Here is a 19193-nt window from a genome sequence, read left to right on the forward strand (position 1 = left end):
CGGTGTAAATGAACGAGTTAATTTCATTCGTCGAAATGAAACGAAACATCCCTCTATCTTGTGTTTGTACATTATTATTTCTAAATTAACTGTTCAATTAGTCTAATTTTGAAAATGAACCATGATGATAATATCAAATGCAAAATCATGATTCATATTTTAATAACGTAATGTACCTAAAAGTACTTTCTCATTCCACTTCGCTTCTTCAATTCACTCAAGATCCTCGTTTGCGCTAAAAACTTGGATGAAAGAGGGTTACTTCCGGCGGCAATAAGAGATTATTTCAAGACGAACGGGCGATAATAAAGTGGTTTTGCAACAGTCGAAACGATGACGATTCGGGTATGTGAAATGTTTTTCGGCCCATTGTGCCGACGTTTGGCGTATTTGTATTTCGTGAAGAAATATTCGTGAAGCAGCTGGCGTCGCCGCAGGGTTCGACTCCCCGTGCGATTCTCTCGGAGGTCCGAGATGGATCGATTGTTCGGAGGTATCGAAGCAACGGAATCACTCTGGAGGAAAAATAATTGCGCGAAATTCGAGCGTTAATGCGACAAAAGCGACCCGTGCCACGCGTTCACACACGACGCTACGTTTCCCGCTTCAACGCGTCCAATTAACAATATTGTGACTCGGCGGTGGACATATTCAGTGTAAACGTTCATTGTTTCGTTACAAACGTAACGTAACGATGACGAGAAAAATACCGTCTGAAAATCGATGGTATATAAATCAAGACACATCCGGTGGAAATTTCTCTGCGATCGTTGAACGCGATTCCCGGTCAGATTCTGATGTGCCAGCTCTATGTCAACACTTTTGTGGCACGGAGGAGGGCGCAGGTAAAATATTAGCCATTCCATGGAGCAAAGTAGAGGACTCGTAAAATAGGATCTCCCATAGGTTGCGGACAGAGGCACTTTGGAATGCCGGTGGCGAGTGCGTCTGACCTGGTCTTTCCAGGCCTCGCGTCAGGTGTTGCACGCAATACGAACGCCTAATAATCCATTTATAGCCGCCATTGTCGATGCAAAAGTGTCCCGCGAGATGTATTTTTAGGACCCGTTCGAGGATCGGCAAATGAATCCTATGGTTCTCACTCGTGCCTCACTTCAATCGAGAGCAATACGAGACCTTCATCTGCCTACTTACGCGTTTCCGTTGCATAAAAGCTTTCATTGATCTATTATAGGCTGTCCAAGTTTCGATACGACTTCCTTTTTGAATTTTTTTTCTCTGTTTCTATAGGAAATAATTTGGACAATATTCGCCTCCTGACCAATTATGATATTTGCAAAAGTAGATTAGTCTTTTCTCATTTATAATTTGAGTAAATTATTTATAACATGACAAAATGGAAGGAAAATTGAATTAAATGATATGCGTTTCATACAATTTCTTCTCCTTTTTTTTTTGAGTAAATTATATGATGCAATTTTTACATGAATTTTATGCACTGAAATTTTTTCAAAGAGCCGCTTTGATTTAATTTCTTGGTCTAAAATGTGTCGATATATTGATTAATTAGATTAAAAGGTGATAAAAGCGGATAAGCAGATAATACATAATATGTACAATGCTTGGACGAATGTACCTCTATTAAATGTGTTAATATCGTGATGTGATATATTCAAGAGCTAGTTCCTAAATATTGAAATACATCGATTTATTCAGTAATGTTAATTTTATACATTATAATGAAGGAAAGTCCAAGTGCAGTTGCGATTTAACCCTGGTAATTTCCAGAATTTCATAAATTTCAGTGAATCTCTTTAAATAAATATTCTTAAAAGCTCGAAGATTCGACGAATATAAATAAGGATCGATCTTTTGAAATTTCTATAGGAGAACTTGCCGCTAATCCGCGCAGCCGCAACTCCATTTGCAGAGTAACAAGATCACCGACCGATTCCTACTATCCTGTCCCTCTGCGTCTACGATCGACATCTGTATGGGTCGTCGTTGTACGTTCATCCAACACACGTATCCGGTGTGCATGACGTTGCATCCTGGCCACTTTCGCGCATGCACACTCTCTGCATCTCTGACTGCATCATCGGTTATGTGCATGTATATGCATGACGCGTTGTAGCAAACAACGTGGACGCGGTTCGATCCGGCAATCTGATCTAAATACGTCCGGCGACGATACCCATCGCTCCAGGATCAATCGTTTGTTGAAAGGATTTTCCAGGGAAATTTATTATCGAGCTACGATCTAACGCGAATTCGACCCGTTCCCTGTCTTCTGAACGACGTGAAAATAGGACGGTTCCGACAGGTCTTCTTCCTGTTTATTGCGTTTTCTACAGGCTTCGTTTCCGGCCAACTTGTACCACCGCTCGTAAAAGGATAAAGTTTTAGTAGACAAGGAATTTAACCTGTAAGGTGGGGTCTATTGGATTACGACAATTTTTATTTTATTTTTTTTTTTCTTCTCCAAAATTGTAACTCAAATATGACACGAAATACGGAAGACTAAAGGACGTGAAGAAGAAAATCATGTTACTCGAAGGATGTCGATCCATCTTCTAGTTCGTGATCTTTACAACAGTGCCACGGTGTTATTTGTTAAATATTCGAAAACTCGGAACGGATAGTTCGTTCAGTGGGTTTGGAACAACAAACGAGAACGGCGTTTGCATAGCTCGAGCAAACTACCCTTGCTGTTTTTCTAACACCCTCTTTCGAAATCTGTATTCACAGACGAGCCTTCTGGGAATGTTGATCGTACGAAACTGCTTCGAAACGGATACGAGGGAAAAATTCTTCAAGATTATCATTCAAATGTGCGAAAACACTCGATTTCACGTAAACCTATAAAAGAAATTAAACAAATACTACGTCATCTACTATTTTCAATGCATTTTAATATATCAAAGATTTATTCTCTGATATATAAATGAAAAGTTTGATCGAAAATCGAAATGGAACAGTTTTAGTTATGTTATTAATGTAGAATTGTGTCCAACGTTTTGTAAGCAAGCAATATCATTTCTGGCCCCTGTTTGTACCGTTTACATCGACGAAAGCAATATTTAACAAATTGCTTTCATTCCCAGTATCAGGCTTCCCGTGTCTCTGATAGCATCCCATTGAGGATTAAGTTGACGGTAGCAATGCGACTGCTTAAGGTTTCATTTGATGAACCGGGAGACAATAGGATGCTTTGTGATAGGATCTGGTAAATCTTGCATTGTCGACAGCAAAGATTGTCGAATCCAGAAGACTGGTCCAATTTCCTCTTGGTAACATTATCTACTTATCGTTGAATCAATAATCTCTAATCAATTTTGTAAAGATTAATCTCTAATCTTTTTTATAACAATGATAATAGTTGTAACTAAAAAAAATTCATGCTGTTTATTAGAATTTTCCATATAACATTTCATAAATTATCATTTTTGAATTTGTTATTTAAACCTTAGGACGCAACCTGTCTACACAACATGAAGAAATATTATTAGATTGGCATTTCTGTTACATATTTCTGCAAAGTCACTGCTAATCAATCCTTCATTTTGCTTATTGTACATTCAATCAGTGACTAAATCGCAACTTGTCACTCCAAATAATCCTGACAGTCTTCAAGTATGATAAAAGAACGGGAAACGTATGCCAAAATATTTTAGCATACAAATAGAACAGATAACAGCAACATTTAATTCTTTTCAACAGCAAGAAGCAACAATTTGTCATATGTAAAATTTAGAAAATGGAAATAATCTGAAATACAAAATTTAATTAAGATTGAGGCCCTTTTCATGGTCCAATGTTCGAGATTTAATTACAGTTTGAGAATTAATAATTTTCTAATAATTTAAAAAAAAAATTAAGGGTAGGAATGTGAGAAAGAATAAATATAAGCATTTTCATGGGAACAGAAACTTTATTCGGCTTCAATTCCATCGAGATGCTGAGAATCAAGAGGGACAGTTTTCATATTATTTTTTTTTTGCGACAATATCTGTTGCATTTGCGTGAGGTAATCTTTAAAAAATCGTGTATTTTGTCTCATTTACTTCACCATGATACATCTCAAATATACGTAGGCACGTACATATACATACATACATACAAGAAGGGCGGGGGGGCGAAAGTTTGCACAGATTATATCTTCGTAAACGTTTATACGAAAACGATACGGGTTATAATTAGCACGAGCTATCGTTAAAACTTTCAAACGATTCTATATTACACTTTGAACAGATCGGTTCACTTCAGTCTGATGTAATGCCCCATATTCGAATCTCATACGGGAGAGAACAGAAAAGAATGTACGAAATTACATCCCGTGGTTTCTCATTCTATTTACACGAATTATTTTTGACGATAGAAAACCACGATTGGCACGATATAATAAGTATCGACTCCGCATCGATACTTGGACTCTCATTAACTTCTCCAAAGTCGAAATTGAAATTCTAGTTTGGACCTAGTGGTCAAAACTGAAATTTTTGGACGAAGGCTATCGTTCGAGTTCAGTTTCGACCCCTAGATAATATTTACAATATTACAGTAGTATTAAATATTTGTAGGTCTTTGAAATTAGAAGTGGAAGTTGCAAATTTGGCAAGATTTAGAGACGTTAAAAAGAATTATAACAATTAGTAGTAATTTTAATTAACAGTATTACTTATACAGAAAATATAAAGATCAGAGAAAATGAGACCTTAAAAGATCAAACTAGAATTCATATTTCGACTCAGATTTACAGTCACGTTTTCTCTAAAATTTCTACCTATCGTAAAAGGTTAACACAGCGAGCACGCGGTGGAATTCTAATCTCAAACTTCCAGCTACACGTATCTTCCTTATACATTCATTTAATATAATACACATATATTTTTGTTTCATGTTGTCTAACATCTGTTACACGAGTTCATGTACCGGAATCGAACTAGAAAAGTTTTTCATCCCTGAACCGACGAGAGCGAACAGGAAGGAGCAGGGGATTCCCTCCGAGAGTAAATCAATTCAATCGAGCAGCAAAATGACCGTATGTACAACGATGCAATTATACTAACGTTCGAATCAAAGGAACTTTAGAGTTTTTTCAATTTGGCACAAAAGATATCCCGTTGAAGAGATCCCCAAGCTGGAAACTCGTCACTTTCGTCGGCTTCGGTGGCAGACGCGGTTCGTCCTTACGCGAATTTCCAGCAGTCGCGTATCGAACAGCCTTCCAGTAATTGCCGAACGATCGACCGACGGGAAACGATCATCGAGTCCAAGACACTCCGACACGATCCATTAGACGCTGGGACCTGTGTTCGAGCTGGCCGGTACGTAGTAACTTCTCACTTGCAGATGATTCTGAAGATGCAGTCCGGATATCTGCTGACTATTAGCGTTTTGTATGGCCTGATTGGTCCAATGTCCGCCGGGAGACACGACCTTCGAGTCGGGACTAGCTGAAGGTGTATTAGGCGACGGCAGGGTGTTCGTTTCGGCCACCACGTCCACGTCCACGTCTTCCTCGTCCTGGTCCGCTTCCTGGAGATCGTGCAATTCGTCCTCGCTACAGCTGAACCTTCTCAATTTAGCCGACCTTAGGTCGGATTCGATTTGGTGTTGATCATCCGGCGCTAAAAGAGACGCCACGTCGAACTGCCTCTTTCTCGACGGCTGGAACGAGGAAGACTGCCGCAACGTTTGGCTCTGAAACGTTTGCTGTTGCTGTTGTTGCTGCTGCTGGTGCGGTTGTTGATGATGGGGATGATGATGATGAGGCGACCAAATTCCTGGTATCGGTTGCGAGGCGACCGGTGACCCAAGGGTCGCAGGCGGAGGCGGTGTGGCTGGCAAGGGTGGTGGACTTGGACTGTCCGGCTCCTCGTCCACCGCCAAACCCATGTGTCTACGCACTTTTCTTTGAGCTTTGCGTCTTCTGAAGTCACCGCGACGAAAGTCTTCCAGATTGGCTGGGTGAATCGCCCAATAGTGACCCTTGCCGTTCGCGCTTCTGCCGGATTTGACGAAACAGTCGTTCAGCGACAAATTGTGCCTGATGGAGTTTCTCCAGCCGGGACCACGGGTACGAAAGTAAGGATAATGTTCGAGGATGTGCTGATATATGTCCGATAGGACTAGCTTCTTTTCCGGGGAAGACAGGATAGCCATGGCGATCAGACCTATGTAACTGTGTTGCGGTTTCGGCTCCTCGGGTATCCGTTGGTGATGCGGATGCAACAGAGCCATGGATAAAGCCAATCTGCTAGGGTAACCGGCCGCAGCAGCCGCTGCTGGATAAAGTGGCAAGGGTGCTGGAAAGCCAGGACCCATGCCCAAATGGGTCGGAGCACTCGAAGGTGGGTGACCGACTCCTGGATGCTGAGGATGCAATTGTTGAGCTAACCTCAGCCTCTCCGCCATCGCATAATGGTACAATTGCAGGCGGTAGTGTTCGAGTCCAGGCAAGAAACCGGCCATTGGATTACCTAACCCGACGGCCAACGGTTCCTTCGCTGGCGGTGGACTCTCGTTGCTGCACATCGTTATCTGTTTCACAGGAATCAACTTTTCCTCCAGTCTTTTGCACGTTTCACAAAAAACTTCACGATCCTTGATTAATCATCGAGGATGATCGGTAAAGTAACCGGTGTCGCGCACTGATCGGCCGCGCAGACGATTCGACTCGACTAAACGAAATTACAGATCGGCTGACGGTGACACGATCGATCGGCTGGCTCGATGTTTTCCAACGGTTTTCGGCCTGTTTGTCACGATACGCTTCGAGCAACCGACTGGTCATGATTTACGATTCGGCCGTCTGCCAGGAGCACCCATGGCCTCTCCCCACTAGCTCCTAGGGGAGAGACGGCCAAGCTCCGCCCGTTTATCCAGAACGGTGTACGGGTTCCAGGCTGGAAAGCAGGAACCCGTCTACCGATTCTCCGACCAATAAGCACCGAGAGGGCGGCCGAAGATGGAACCCTCTGCCATCCGCCACACCTACCACGATGGATATTGATCCTGAATTCCGTAATCTACCTGAGCGAGGGAGGTGGCGGCGATGGTGGGGACAGCTGTGGTAGGTAACATCGCCTTGTGTGATGGTGCTGGGCTACCGTTCGCGTTGTCCTCTTATCTTGGCCAGCTACAAAGCTCGATATCATAGCCGATCGTAGTAGAACCGTAACCGGTGAGAGAACCACCGATGCCACCTTTCTCCCCTCGCGTCTTTCCAGCGACTTCGCTCTTCAAATAGCGCTAGTTTTCTCGGCTTCTCTGTTAATAGCGACCTCCTTGAGTGTCGTCAATCCGTTAGCTACGAAATGGGTTGCTTTTCTTCACTGCTTTCATTGAAGAACGAGCAATGTTTCAGTTTGCTGTGCCCTTTTTGTCGATGAGAGTGCAACGGGTCTGGTATTTTCTTTTTTGGTTTTTCATAATATCATCCTTTAGTCTTCAATAACTTCCCACTTGTTATTTTGTGATTCCAGTGGTGGGAACACTTCTAACTTAAGACGCTTGTAAATCTTCTTGAAGAGTTTTCGATTGACTTTCTAAAACGTAAAATTAACCCTCGACAAATGGTAGAATATGATTGGCAAACGTCAAAGCGAAAAGGAAAGCGTTCCGTTAATTGACCCAGGATCCCCGACTCTCAGACCTTCATCCATGGCCCTGAATAACGATCAAAACTCGATCCTGTGGGGTAAATTCGAAAGGGGAGGAATTTCTCGACGATCCTTCCCTCTTTGCACAGAGTCCTTTTTCATCGCTGTGCTGGATCGACGAACAAAAGAAAACGGGACCGACCGGTCGCATTTATATGGAGGCGACGCCCTGCAACTATTTGTAAGCATCCGCCATGCTGGTTTCATATCTGCCGTTTCGGCTTGCACAAAAACACTATTTTTGCTGGCCGACCCAGCTGCAATATGGCGCGTTTACGAACGCTGTTGGCGTGCATCGACTCCGATTGCAATTGTTGCGTTTCATTGCAAATAACAGCCTCGCGCCCCTCCGCCACCCCACGAAACTCCACCTCCCCTCTCCTTCCCAGTTATCCTCCCTACTCCTACCTTCCCGCGGTTCTTCCGCTTTTACGTATCCGTCCACGGAAATACAGCGTTGATTCGTATCAATCGCCGCGAGTACAACAGTGTCCTCGCCGAATGTAATTGCAACGATCCCCTCGATCGCACCTCATTTCGTCTGTTTTCGTTCGCTCCGATCATTCTTCAACCCTTTGACGTTTTTTAAATGAACACACAGGTTCACTTAGCCTTTGTTCTATTTTTCATCTTACTTACAATTTGGAAATTGGTAACTCTTTAATTACTTCAAATCACGATACCAATGAAACGTAGCCGTTTAAGGGATGAGAGTGATGGAAGAAAGCAACTCGACTCGATACGCGAGGAAAGAAATCGGAGAAGCTGTCAACCGAAAGCTATGCATCTGCCACTTACTCGCAGCACCATCCTCGATCGTTACAGTACCTTTTTTCCCCACAATGACACTCCATTTCGTCACAATTATCGCCATTATTCGGTCGCGAGAAGAGCATTTTAGCGACGACGCACAATGGACCTGGTATCTATGTATTATACATACAGCCTGCACACGAACGAGAGACCATTCCCTGTCAAATCGCATAACATTGGATCTCACAACCTTATAACATTTATTGGTAGTGAGTAGACTGCCAATGTTTATCAAAATATCCAAAATATTTATGATAATGTGGTGAATCATGCATGAGTTTAATTTAACAAATTAAAAAGAAACAAGAAGGTTTATTTTCAACATCTGTACAAAATTAATACAACAAATCTTATAAATTTGGAGAAATTCTATTTGTCATCCGCAGAAGAGGACAAAGGTTAAGTGAACACCTCGACCATCGATTCTTCCTTTGCTCGTGTTTTATTGTATTTTGACAGGATTGTGTCCTGGTCCCGTGTGGCTTCCCTTGTGATAGTTTCTATGATTGTATGACGGCTTCAGAAAACTGGTCCTCGCCTGAAAAATTCGTCCTGCAAAAACACCGGACACTTTAGGCTTCTTGTTCGAGATTAGGAATCATATCTGATCGGACTGAATATAGAGTTACTAATTCATCGATCCAGGATAAATAGGTTCTTTTTCTTCCTGAAGGTCTATTTAATCGTAAAATTGGATCGTGTTAAAACGATTCTTTGCTGAAGAAAAAGATAAGACATCTTATTTACCCTCGTACAGCCGACCATCAAACAGCAATATAGGATCTATTTTGATCCATATCGATACTTTTACAGCTTTTTCATCATTTTTAAGGAAAATGACTATGTATTCCATTTTTTCTTCCTTCGCACGTGCAAAATTTGCTTATTTTTAATATAATTCTTGAACTATTCGTTCAGATTCATATCGTAAATTATAGTCAAATCGTGTAGCGTTAATCTCTGCTTTCCCGATAGTCTGGGTAATCCAGATACTCGGATAACTCCGATGGCAAGGGTTAATAAATGTCGTGGTGAGGTGGCCAACAACTTCGAAGCCCGGACGGTCGGAGTTTCGGACTGCAAGTGGACTGCACAAGGTATCCGTTAGTTTTGATGCTTCCAAATACACTCCTAATCGGTTTTCAAACTCTCCCTCTAAACGCTCGCGAACCGTACGATCCGATAAACCAAATTTCAAGATTTCGCCTTCACGCGAAACAGAAACGAAACTTCCGAAATCTACTAAACGATGTTAATCGAACGTTATCGAATCATGTTTCGTGTAATTACACTGTGATTAAGTGTCTTTTCATTCGATACGAAATAATATATTTCAATTTTTTATCTTATTCATATCCTTTCTGAAGAACCATCTTACTTTTCACCCTCATACCGAAAGGTACCACGTTACTTATAACTCCTAGGATACCCTCATATATTTCAAGAAATATTGTCTCATTATTTATTATTCTGTAAAGTTAGTCGGCAACCTATATACACGATGAAATACGATAATTAACTTTACCCTTTGTGTGTGTTTCACAGAAGCTCATAGAACAGAGTTAAACGATACAGTTCTGTGGCTGCACACCACATTAACAGACAGGCAGACAGACGTAACCTATGTATCCATTAAATTCTCCCTAGGTTGCCGGTAGAGAAAGCATAAAGAGCATTTAACAATGATGTTTTATGCATATTCTAACGAGCTTGCAATCAACTGGTACTAAACATTAGCAGGGCTTCTGGGATTCGCCCCTTGTAACCCCCCTTTGTGAGGCACGTAGACACGGCAGAAACTGGTGAGTACGAAAAGGGATGGTATACGGTGGCTGGAGGAGGAGGAGGAGGAGAGAATCCGGTAGAAAGCGTAGAGAAACACGATAGAGAAGGAGTAGTAAGCGAGTCGAAGAGAGAGAAGGTCCATTAGCTTTGACGCGCTCCTCTCAAAGGGATGCTGCCGTTTTAGCGACGTGTACTATCCTGTTTCCTAAGCATCCCTTTTACGTTGCGCGACGTTATTGCACCAGGAGATAGGAAAATATCGTTTCCGTGCCAGCGTCTCTCTGCTTAAATATTCATAATTTATAAACTCTATAGTGCCGGTCCCGTCGGGCTTCCTTGTTTCCCGGCTTGAGATTTCTACAGGCACTCTTCAACTTACATTCGTGTAACAGCATTAAATATCGGCCTTGATATTTTATTATATTTCTTATTTAACGTTAACTCAAGTTACTATATAATTGACGAAAGATGACCCCTCTATTGGTTTCCAAGGAGGGGCAGGCTGGCACAGGGCACACTCCCTGGCCATCGAGTGCCCTCAAAAAGGCGCTGGCCCGAGTAACGACCGAATAACGAATAGCATCGTTGAAAAGCGGAAACGAGTGCCCCTCAGCGGGATGCGATTTACTGTTTACACCGTCGGTCCTTCGTGTTTAACGAAGCATGACAGACTCTTACCGCGGGTGGTACCTAAAGCCTTCTACCGAGGTGTCGAACAAATTATCGCCCCTCTCATTGTGGTTGCTTATATGCCGAGTAAAAAGCGTACCAATGGAAACGAGATTCGGTATTGTCGAGAGGCTGTCGGGTTGCCGCGTGGGCGCGTCAGAAATGGAGCGGAAGTCCTCGAGATCCTCGAGGACCACCACCTTCTTGATTCCTTGCTGGCGGTCCACGTTGCGGCTGAAACGTGACCGTTTGGTCCTGTAACAGGATTACAGGGGGATAGATTAAATTTCGAGATATTTAGCTCGACCATTTCTATCCCCCCCTCTCCCCTTTCTTCGCATCCTTTGCGAACCATGGACGGGAACAGTAGGATTTTCGCCAATATTTTGGCTGTTTAGCCTTTGTCGCCGGACAGTGGCCATTGTCGCGTGAAACGATGGGCGTGGAGTCGTTGCTTGAAAGAGAACTGGCCTCCTTCTTCTCTTCTTCGTCCATTGTCCTCTCCTCTTTGTGGCTATAAAAGGAGCAGGGTTTGATACTTAATTTGCAACACGTATTCGGCTGACTCTCAAATTTGGCCTGATCTTTTTCTGAGGTAAAATGTGCATTGATTGAATTCTTTGTCTGAAATTAAGAATTTGTAAATTGTGTTGTCATTTTGAAGAAAGAAAATGAATCATCATTTTGTGATTAATGTCCCGTGTACGTAATAATTGAAACATGTCATGGTAAAGAGTTAGGATTGAATTAAAAATTGTTCCTGTTATTAATGTCCAATCGTATCAGAGGGATAAGACATTGAAAGGGAGTTGAAAAAAGCATTCTTCTCGTAGGTTGTACAATGATCGTTCGATCAGGAATACAAGATCAAAGACCATGCTACCGTTACGGTTAATGTCCAAATGTCGCTGACGTCAGCGAAGTTTCGAATGAATATTTCAGGGTAACCGCGGTCGATGGGATCCCCGTTGATGCCCGCGACTACCCCCCTATGTTGTCCCCGCAAAGAGCATTTGTGTAATCTATCAGTACGTTCGGGACTTTCGGGGATGAAACCCTTTTGTCGGTCGCGCGAGGTGCTTAAGCGGTTGGTTAAGTTGAAAATGGGGTGCCATGCGTATAGCTGAGGGCTGCCGAAATCATACCACCTTAGGTATTAAATACTATGCTTCCCATTTGCTATTTTCAGAAATATTGGAAACTGCATCCCAGATATCTACCATTTATTTACTTGTAATCATCGACTAATTACATTATTTTAACGGACGCCCTGACGATGCGATATCATTGTCAAACGATCGAAACGAAAATTGAGGAGAAGGTTCAGGAAATTGTTTATATTATCGTGGAGGTAAGAGGATGCCTCCATTGACACTGTTCAACTATATAAAGCTTCACTGTGGTCTTGGTATTTAGAGAACCTACGAAAACACTCGAGCTGTTGCAACAGCCGTCCACAACCCTTGTCTATGTTTCAGATTGTTCCACGACCATTGTGTTCTCGTGGCAGTAATAACGTGTATTTACCTCGAGAGTGTCATGATTCTTTCGAATCACTCCTTTTCGCAATAATCTCTATTTTCATGAACACAGCCTGTGTGTTCAACTTCTTTCTCGGTATAATATAAAAAAGATAAAGGGAAAAGATGTCGAATCATGGAGCAAATGAGGGTTTGTAAGGAGCGTCAAAGGATACAGACGTCTCGATATCGCAAGGATCGAAGGACATCGATATTATCGGACAGCTGTCGCGTGCCGCGGCCTCTATGCTCAATAGCGGCGGTGGTCTCGTGGTCAAAGTCGACAACAAAGGTGATCCCCTGTTTTGTTAATCGTCCACCATAATGGAAACTGAAAGGGGTCCTCGGTACGAGTCGTCGTGTAACGTTAAATATGTACATGTAAACAGACATATCGTGGGGTGAGACGAAACCACGCATAGTGTTCTTTGTAATAGAACACGCAGCTTACACGGGATTAAACGTACAGACAGTACACATATTGGTGATTAAAAATTGTTCACGTGACGGTAAATAAAATCGCTTTGTCGTTACATTGAATTTCATGTCGCGACTTTAGTGGAGGTGGTTTTATATGACAGTAAATTGGGACCTTTATTTTTCACGTGGCATTGACACTTGTGCAAAACTTTTGTATTTAATATTAAATACAAGTGATAAAGCTAATCACCAATTATTTTTGTAAAAATAATGTATCTACTATCAGTATTCTTTGAAAGAAAAACAATTTAATGATACGATATTAAAATTACAGCAAACAGATCTAAAAGATGATCCGATAATCTGCTTCCTATGCAAGCAGATGCGAAGGTTATGATTTCGGAGCAGCTGTGAAAATGAAGTTGCGGTGCAAGAAATTGAAGGAAACAGTTGTCATATGAAGGTTACTGGTTAAGGTGCTTATGCTCTCAGGTTGGTGTTTCCTACAAAAGTGTAGGGCAGGTAGACTTTACGTAGAAGCGGATTGGATTAGGATTTAGGTTTGGCAGAAAGGGCGGCAGAGTAGGTCGAACCCAATTTGCATGCCATAAACCACGTTCGTCCGCGAGAGATTCGATTTGAAAAAGAGTAACGGAAGTTCACTGTGCTCGCGTAAAATTCTTTTCTTCTTCAACACTGGTTATAATTTTGGCAGGATTTTATTTAAAAAAATATATTTCAATCGCTTAGAAATAAATTCTCAAAGACGTATGGAGTATTTTTTGACATGACCAGGGTGGTCTAACCCCTTAATAAAACATGTCGTAGTTATGGGATAATGAAATTTGGTGTGTGTTCAAGCGAAGCCTACAATTATTTACGAAACCATCCCGTGGGGATAGTGATAAGGGCTGGTACAGATGTACGAACATGTGTTTCGACGTGGCGTTAAATACGTGGTAACACTCGATGGGTTTATTCGTTCTGTCACCGGATGCTAGTGCGGCATGAAACTGCACACTTATTTCTCGTGTTACACCCACGTAGCACACCATTGGGTAATCATCGTATAATAGCCGAATAATCATTTTTGCGAGAAGGGTCTCCGGCAGAGACTACGGTTAGTCGGATAAATAAGAACCGAGCCCCGGAGGCAAGGGGGCCAATATGGGCACCTTAAACGCAAAACTGCACCCCCGACTAAGAGGACCTAGCTACTATCTAACCCTACTGCGATCTTTATTATTCACTTAGGATGCTCATGTTCTATTTGTTCCCTGCTGAGCTCGTTTCAACCATCGACTTACCCCTTCGTAGAAGGGGCCACGCGTCATACGACCATTTCAATAACAAAATATATCCATAGACGTTTTCATTTAAAAATTGGCAGATTGTAATTAGGAAAAAAATTAGAGTCAAACATGAAAGATCCCAATTAAAAATCTGACACAGTATTAAATCGTAATACACGTGATTTGTTAGAAACTTCATATGATTTATAATAAAATAGCTACATTCATGCTGATTATATAAAAATATATGAAATTACTATCTTTTTTCCATAAGCAGAATTTATGAAGACGTTTTGGATATATTGTTTATTTATAAATAAGTAGCTTCAAATCATGAATAAAGAATTCGTAAAGAGAACTTTTTGCAATTGACAAATTAAAAATTTTGCGATATGGAATATAATCGTGAACCATGTCCTTGGAGGATCATGGATGACTGTGGAGGTGCTTTCACCATGGGTACCATTTGTGGAACACTTTTTCAAGTAAGCAATCATGTGTCATTTCCCATAATACACAAAATGTATGAGAATTTATAGAAGTTCAATTTCAACCATTTCTCATCAGAGTGTCATCGGCTTCCGGAATGCCCCGTCTGGAATCCAAAGGAGGTTGTTCGGTGGATTAACAGCAGTAAAAAATCGAGTCCCTCTGTTGGCCGGAAATTTCGCTGTTTGGGGTGGTTTGTTTTCCGCGATCGAGTGCAGTTTGATACGTTATCGGTCCAAAGAAGACCCGTGGAACTCGATATTAAGCGGCGCTCTAACGGGAGGAGTTCTGGCCGCTAGAACGGGGATCCCCTCGATGATAGGAAGTGCCACTGTCGGTGGAGTGTTTTTAGCTCTGATCGAAGGATTCGGGATAATGACCACTCGACTTCACGCAGATTCCTTTGCCCAACACAATCAAATGTACGAAATGGAGAATCTACCAGAATTCCATGGACTTCCGCCTAAAGCCAGAATTGGCTTCAGCGGTGCACCTATAAACACGGAAGTGCCCACACAAATGAACGGAAATGGTATGGAGGTTGATAGAATTAGCAAAGGTAGATGATTATTTTCTTCTTTCTAAGGGTATTTTTACTTTCTTTTTTATTTCGCTATAATAACGTGTGTGTCCTACATGTCTTGTGAAAGAAATACTGTTTATAAATTTTCGACATCTTTTTGCATTTGGGATGGTGCACTTCTGTGGTGTAAATTAGGATTAGGTTTCGAGTCTTAGTAAGTGTGCAGGGGAGAAAAGTCTAAATTGAAACAATTGGAAATTAGCATAATAAGTTGCAGTTCTTTTGAATTTCAAAACTTGGATTGCTATGAGGTGTGATGAACAATTTTTGTCTGTATAGTTTGATATTACTCTTTCTCTTTTATACGAGGTACCGATCCTGCTTTTGTCCTTTTAATAAATTGATGTCTAAGTATTAGTCGTTTGTTAAAGTTTATTTCATCTTTGTTGACTTATGTCATATTAAACACGGTGGTCCCAGAGAACTTAAGGAAAGCTGGCCAAGCTGCACAAGACAGAACATTTCCTTTTCTTATTTTCGCTATCTTTTACTCATCAGTGATGTAGAGAGATAAGATGGAGGACTCTCGATAGGAAGGAAATCGTTTATTGCAAGGTGGTTAATGACTGTTTTGACAGCGGCTCGCGCTTGACCATCGTGGACAGTCCCGAAGGATGTTGGTTCCATTGTTGGACGACACCCGATTGGAATCAATATTTACACTTAAGCCCGTGTAAGCTGAGGATTACCGAGAGGCTCAGCCGATCCTTTCCAACCCTTTCCCTCGATTGAGTCAGGGAAGATTTCTATGAATGGGATCGCTCGTAACCAGCCTTTTGGCAAAGGTACTCGAAACACTGGACAGCTTCGAATGGGTCTGAAATGGCTGGACCGTCTCCGTTCTTCCAGTCAGATTTTTCACGCGTTTCAATACCGACGAACGGCACGAGAACACGCTGGGGCCAATTCAAGGGTATGACTACCCTGTGTGTCGGTTAGGCATTCAGTTAGGGTGAGCATTGAACAACGACAATGAGAACTCAATCGTCATTGTACCTTGTTGAGCCTGATGATGATTAAGAACGCCTGGTACACGCGTTCACGATGCGGATCATTCGGAATTGGATTATCGAGGGTGATCTGGGAACCGGAGACATGTTTCATTATTGCCTACTTGTTTCTAAAGACTTCATATATTTGCGAACAAAATTGAATTTTTCATGCCTCTTGATGCAATATTTTATTTTTATAGGAATCACTCAAAATCAGTACAAGACTGTAAAATTATTATAGTGTTTCACAAACTTGTATTTTAAAAAGACCACCATAAATTTAAAATTTCTTAAATTCGACCTCAGCGCCATCTATACAAAAACGGCTCAAACTATTCAACAGCTTACCGATCAATTTTCAAACAGGGAACACTAGCACTATCTACCGGAAAGCAGCGGAAACTACTTGACAATTTATGGACTAATCGATATATAATTTTGACTCTCTTTAGTTCTTCTTATTTTATAAATTAGTCAAAATCAGCACAAGATCGAGAGATTATTAAAATAAATATTTGACAAACTTGTATTCAATTCATGCGCGTTGGTAACTAACGGTTGGTCGACTCATCAGCCATTCGACTCGATATATCGACCGCTTGGCGCAGGCGCGCCACAGTCGCCTCAGTCTATCCGCGAACGCCGTGGCGGTCGGTTGTGTTGTCGTTTTTGTCCGCACCGCTATCTATACAAAAGTGACTGAACCTTCTCAACAGCTTAGCGATCAATTTTCCGGAACAGGGGAACACTTGCATCCCTTACTGGAAGGGAGAGAAAATTATTCACCGAGTTACCGACCTAACCTCCAGCAATTGGTAAGTAAGTTATCGAATAATTTTCAATACCTTGTATTTTCCTGTTTTAAAAAACCGATCGATACGTTGTCGAGTAGTTTGCGCCGTTTTTGTATAGATGACGCAGTGATCGAATTTTAAATTATTTTTAATGAGCGATTTTATTTTGCGATTAATTTATAATTAACGTGTGACGCCTGGAGCCCTTGGCTTTATAATGAAGCCTTCGACTAGTCTGTTATCGTCAAGATGCATTAGACTGTTGCAGTACGAAGTGTTTATTGATACTTTAATACTAGGTCAGAGTAGATAGTACTTGTTCTCCAGGTACGAATTCATAACCTATTTCTAAACAAAGCCGTGTTCAGTCTTGTTGGTTCTATAGTCGTTACCGCACGATCGCGAGACGTGATTCAGCAGATCATTTGCAGAGTTAACCAAGCCTGCGACATGATTTACCAGGCATAGAACCAGCATCCATAATGTATGTCTTCTCTTCTGTGGACATAATTGTATACGATATTACCCGAGGGAGCACGGTTCTTCCCGGTAACAAGGCATACCATCAACTCTCGGGGAACCCCCATAAAGCACCCTCCACGTGCTTTCCGTTTCCACATGTTATTTCCCCGTACCGCGAGATAGAGCCTTCATTCCACTTCTTTCGCGTCCGCTTATTATCATGCTCTACAAAGCAAGCCTTTTCTTTTTCTCATGTTAAACACGGAAAATATAGCCCTTTTTTCATGCCCAATTACAGGACTACTTCGATCCCTGCATGGCTTCACATTTAGAATTGTTATTTTATTTATATACATATAACGCCCGTGTACTGCGATTTTTATATTAGAATTTGAGAACTTCATAATTTTTGAATTTTTGAATTTGGAAACCTCAAAATCTTAGAATGTTGAAGGGGTTAATCTACATAAAATTCAGGGTGAAGGCCCACCCTGTCCTCCACCTGGTCATGACAATATCAGTATATTTATTTTTCTTCAGATTTCATTTTAAAATAAGATTGTAAAAATCTTCGGACTGGACCAATTGCGTCAAATTTTTTATTTTAATTTGCTTTTCAATTTACTCTTAGCCTTCCTCGTTGAGTCTTATCCGATGTCTGTTATTGTTACCTTTTTCTCTTTCTTCTTTTTTAATTCGAAGAAGGTCCGTCGAAAGACGTTTTCCTTCGAACGAAAAGTCGAATTACTTTCTCGCAGATACAATACCCCGCTCTCTGGTTCGCATCCCATAATAGGAGGGTCGCTTTTATTAATGCACCAGAGAGGGGCACGTAAGCTGCTTACCTCCTGCAATTAAAATGTTTCTTTAAATACCCAGCTTGTCGACTTTATTGTAGACGACAGAAAGTTGTGTTTAAATCCTTGCTCGTTATACTAGTTCCCGCTATGTGTACGTCCCTCACTGTTGCAGCACAGTTAAAAAACGCGAATTTTTTTCCATTTAATCCCTTCCATCTCATATATTGCAGATCAAAAGTCAAGGATTATCTGATTTCTTTTTTTGTATGAATACCATATTGAACAAAATAAGGGTCATTTGGTTAGCTTTTAGAAATATGAAAAAATTTTAAGTTATAATAATTTCAAGTCTCGGTTAAACCAGACTTCCCTTTTCAAGGGTTAAAAAGGGATGCTAATTCTAAAGTCATAAAGTTTGATTGGGAAATTAGAAAGAACCGTGGAAATGTTTTAGGTAGACATAAATAATGCCCCATCCTGTATCTACGTTAGCCTCTGTTACAAATAGTTTCGGTTTCCAAGTAGTCGGGCGGTCCTTTATGGTGGTACGTGAACGTGTATCGTCGGAACGTGAGGTAGTTACGGGAAAAATCGGTGCGAGAAAATCCACTCGTACTTGTAGATTCCTCCCGAGAGGAAAACGGCGTCTACGTTCGCGAAGCCAATTTGCCGGAACATTAGCCGCAGACGGTGTTTCTTCTATGGTGCCTATCATTGGCATTGCCTGTTCACCATTGACTATATAATCGATTTCAAGAGATTCGATAAGATTCTCTGAATGTATCTCCTGTAAACATTTTTGAGACAGCCTGTATACAGGGACATACGTAAGATGAAAAGACGGTCGAGGTTTCCCTATTTCTTTTCTGGTGTGCGTATAAGAATGGCACGTAAGTACCATATGTGGTGAAAATCTGAAATTTTGCTGACGATCGTCCGGGGACTACGG

The 19193-nt window shown here is 41.5% G+C and overlaps 2 protein-coding genes across 2 annotated transcripts; one reads left to right on the forward strand and one right to left on the reverse strand.

The window, feature by feature from the left end:
• Positions 1-3909: 3909 nt before the first annotated feature.
• On the reverse strand, positions 3910-6726 carry LOC114873908 (fork head domain-containing protein FD4). The gene has a single exon (XM_029182691.2). The coding sequence runs from the start codon at positions 6496-6498 to the stop codon at positions 5257-5259; it is 1242 nt and encodes a 413-aa protein (XP_029038524.1). The 5' UTR covers positions 6499-6726; the 3' UTR covers positions 3910-5256.
• A 7790-nt stretch (positions 6727-14516) lies between these two features.
• On the forward strand, positions 14517-15180 carry LOC114873906 (mitochondrial import inner membrane translocase subunit Tim17-A-like). Its single transcript, XM_046287800.1, has 2 exons — positions 14517-14609; positions 14692-15180. The coding sequence occupies exons 1-2, from the start codon at positions 14517-14519 to the stop codon at positions 15178-15180; spliced, it is 582 nt and encodes a 193-aa protein (XP_046143756.1).
• The last annotated feature ends 4013 nt before the right edge of the window (positions 15181-19193 follow it).

The sequence above is a fragment of the Osmia bicornis genome, chromosome 11, assembly GCF_907164935.1.
Source record: "Osmia bicornis bicornis chromosome 11, iOsmBic2.1, whole genome shotgun sequence".
NCBI lineage: Eukaryota > Metazoa > Arthropoda > Insecta > Hymenoptera > Megachilidae > Osmia > Osmia bicornis.

Coding starts and splice junctions, on each gene's coding strand:
- LOC114873908 (XM_029182691.2), bottom strand. CDS start 6,498: ATGTGCAGCAACGAGAGTCCACCGCCAGCGAAGGAACCGTTGGCCGTC.
- LOC114873906 (XM_046287800.1), top strand. CDS start 14,517: ATGGAATATAATCGTGAACCATGTCCTTGGAGGATCATGGATGACTGT. Junction 14,610..14,691: donor TTTGTGGAACACTTTTTCAA/GTAAGCAATCAT, acceptor ATTTCTCATCAG/AGTGTCATCGGCTTCCGGAA.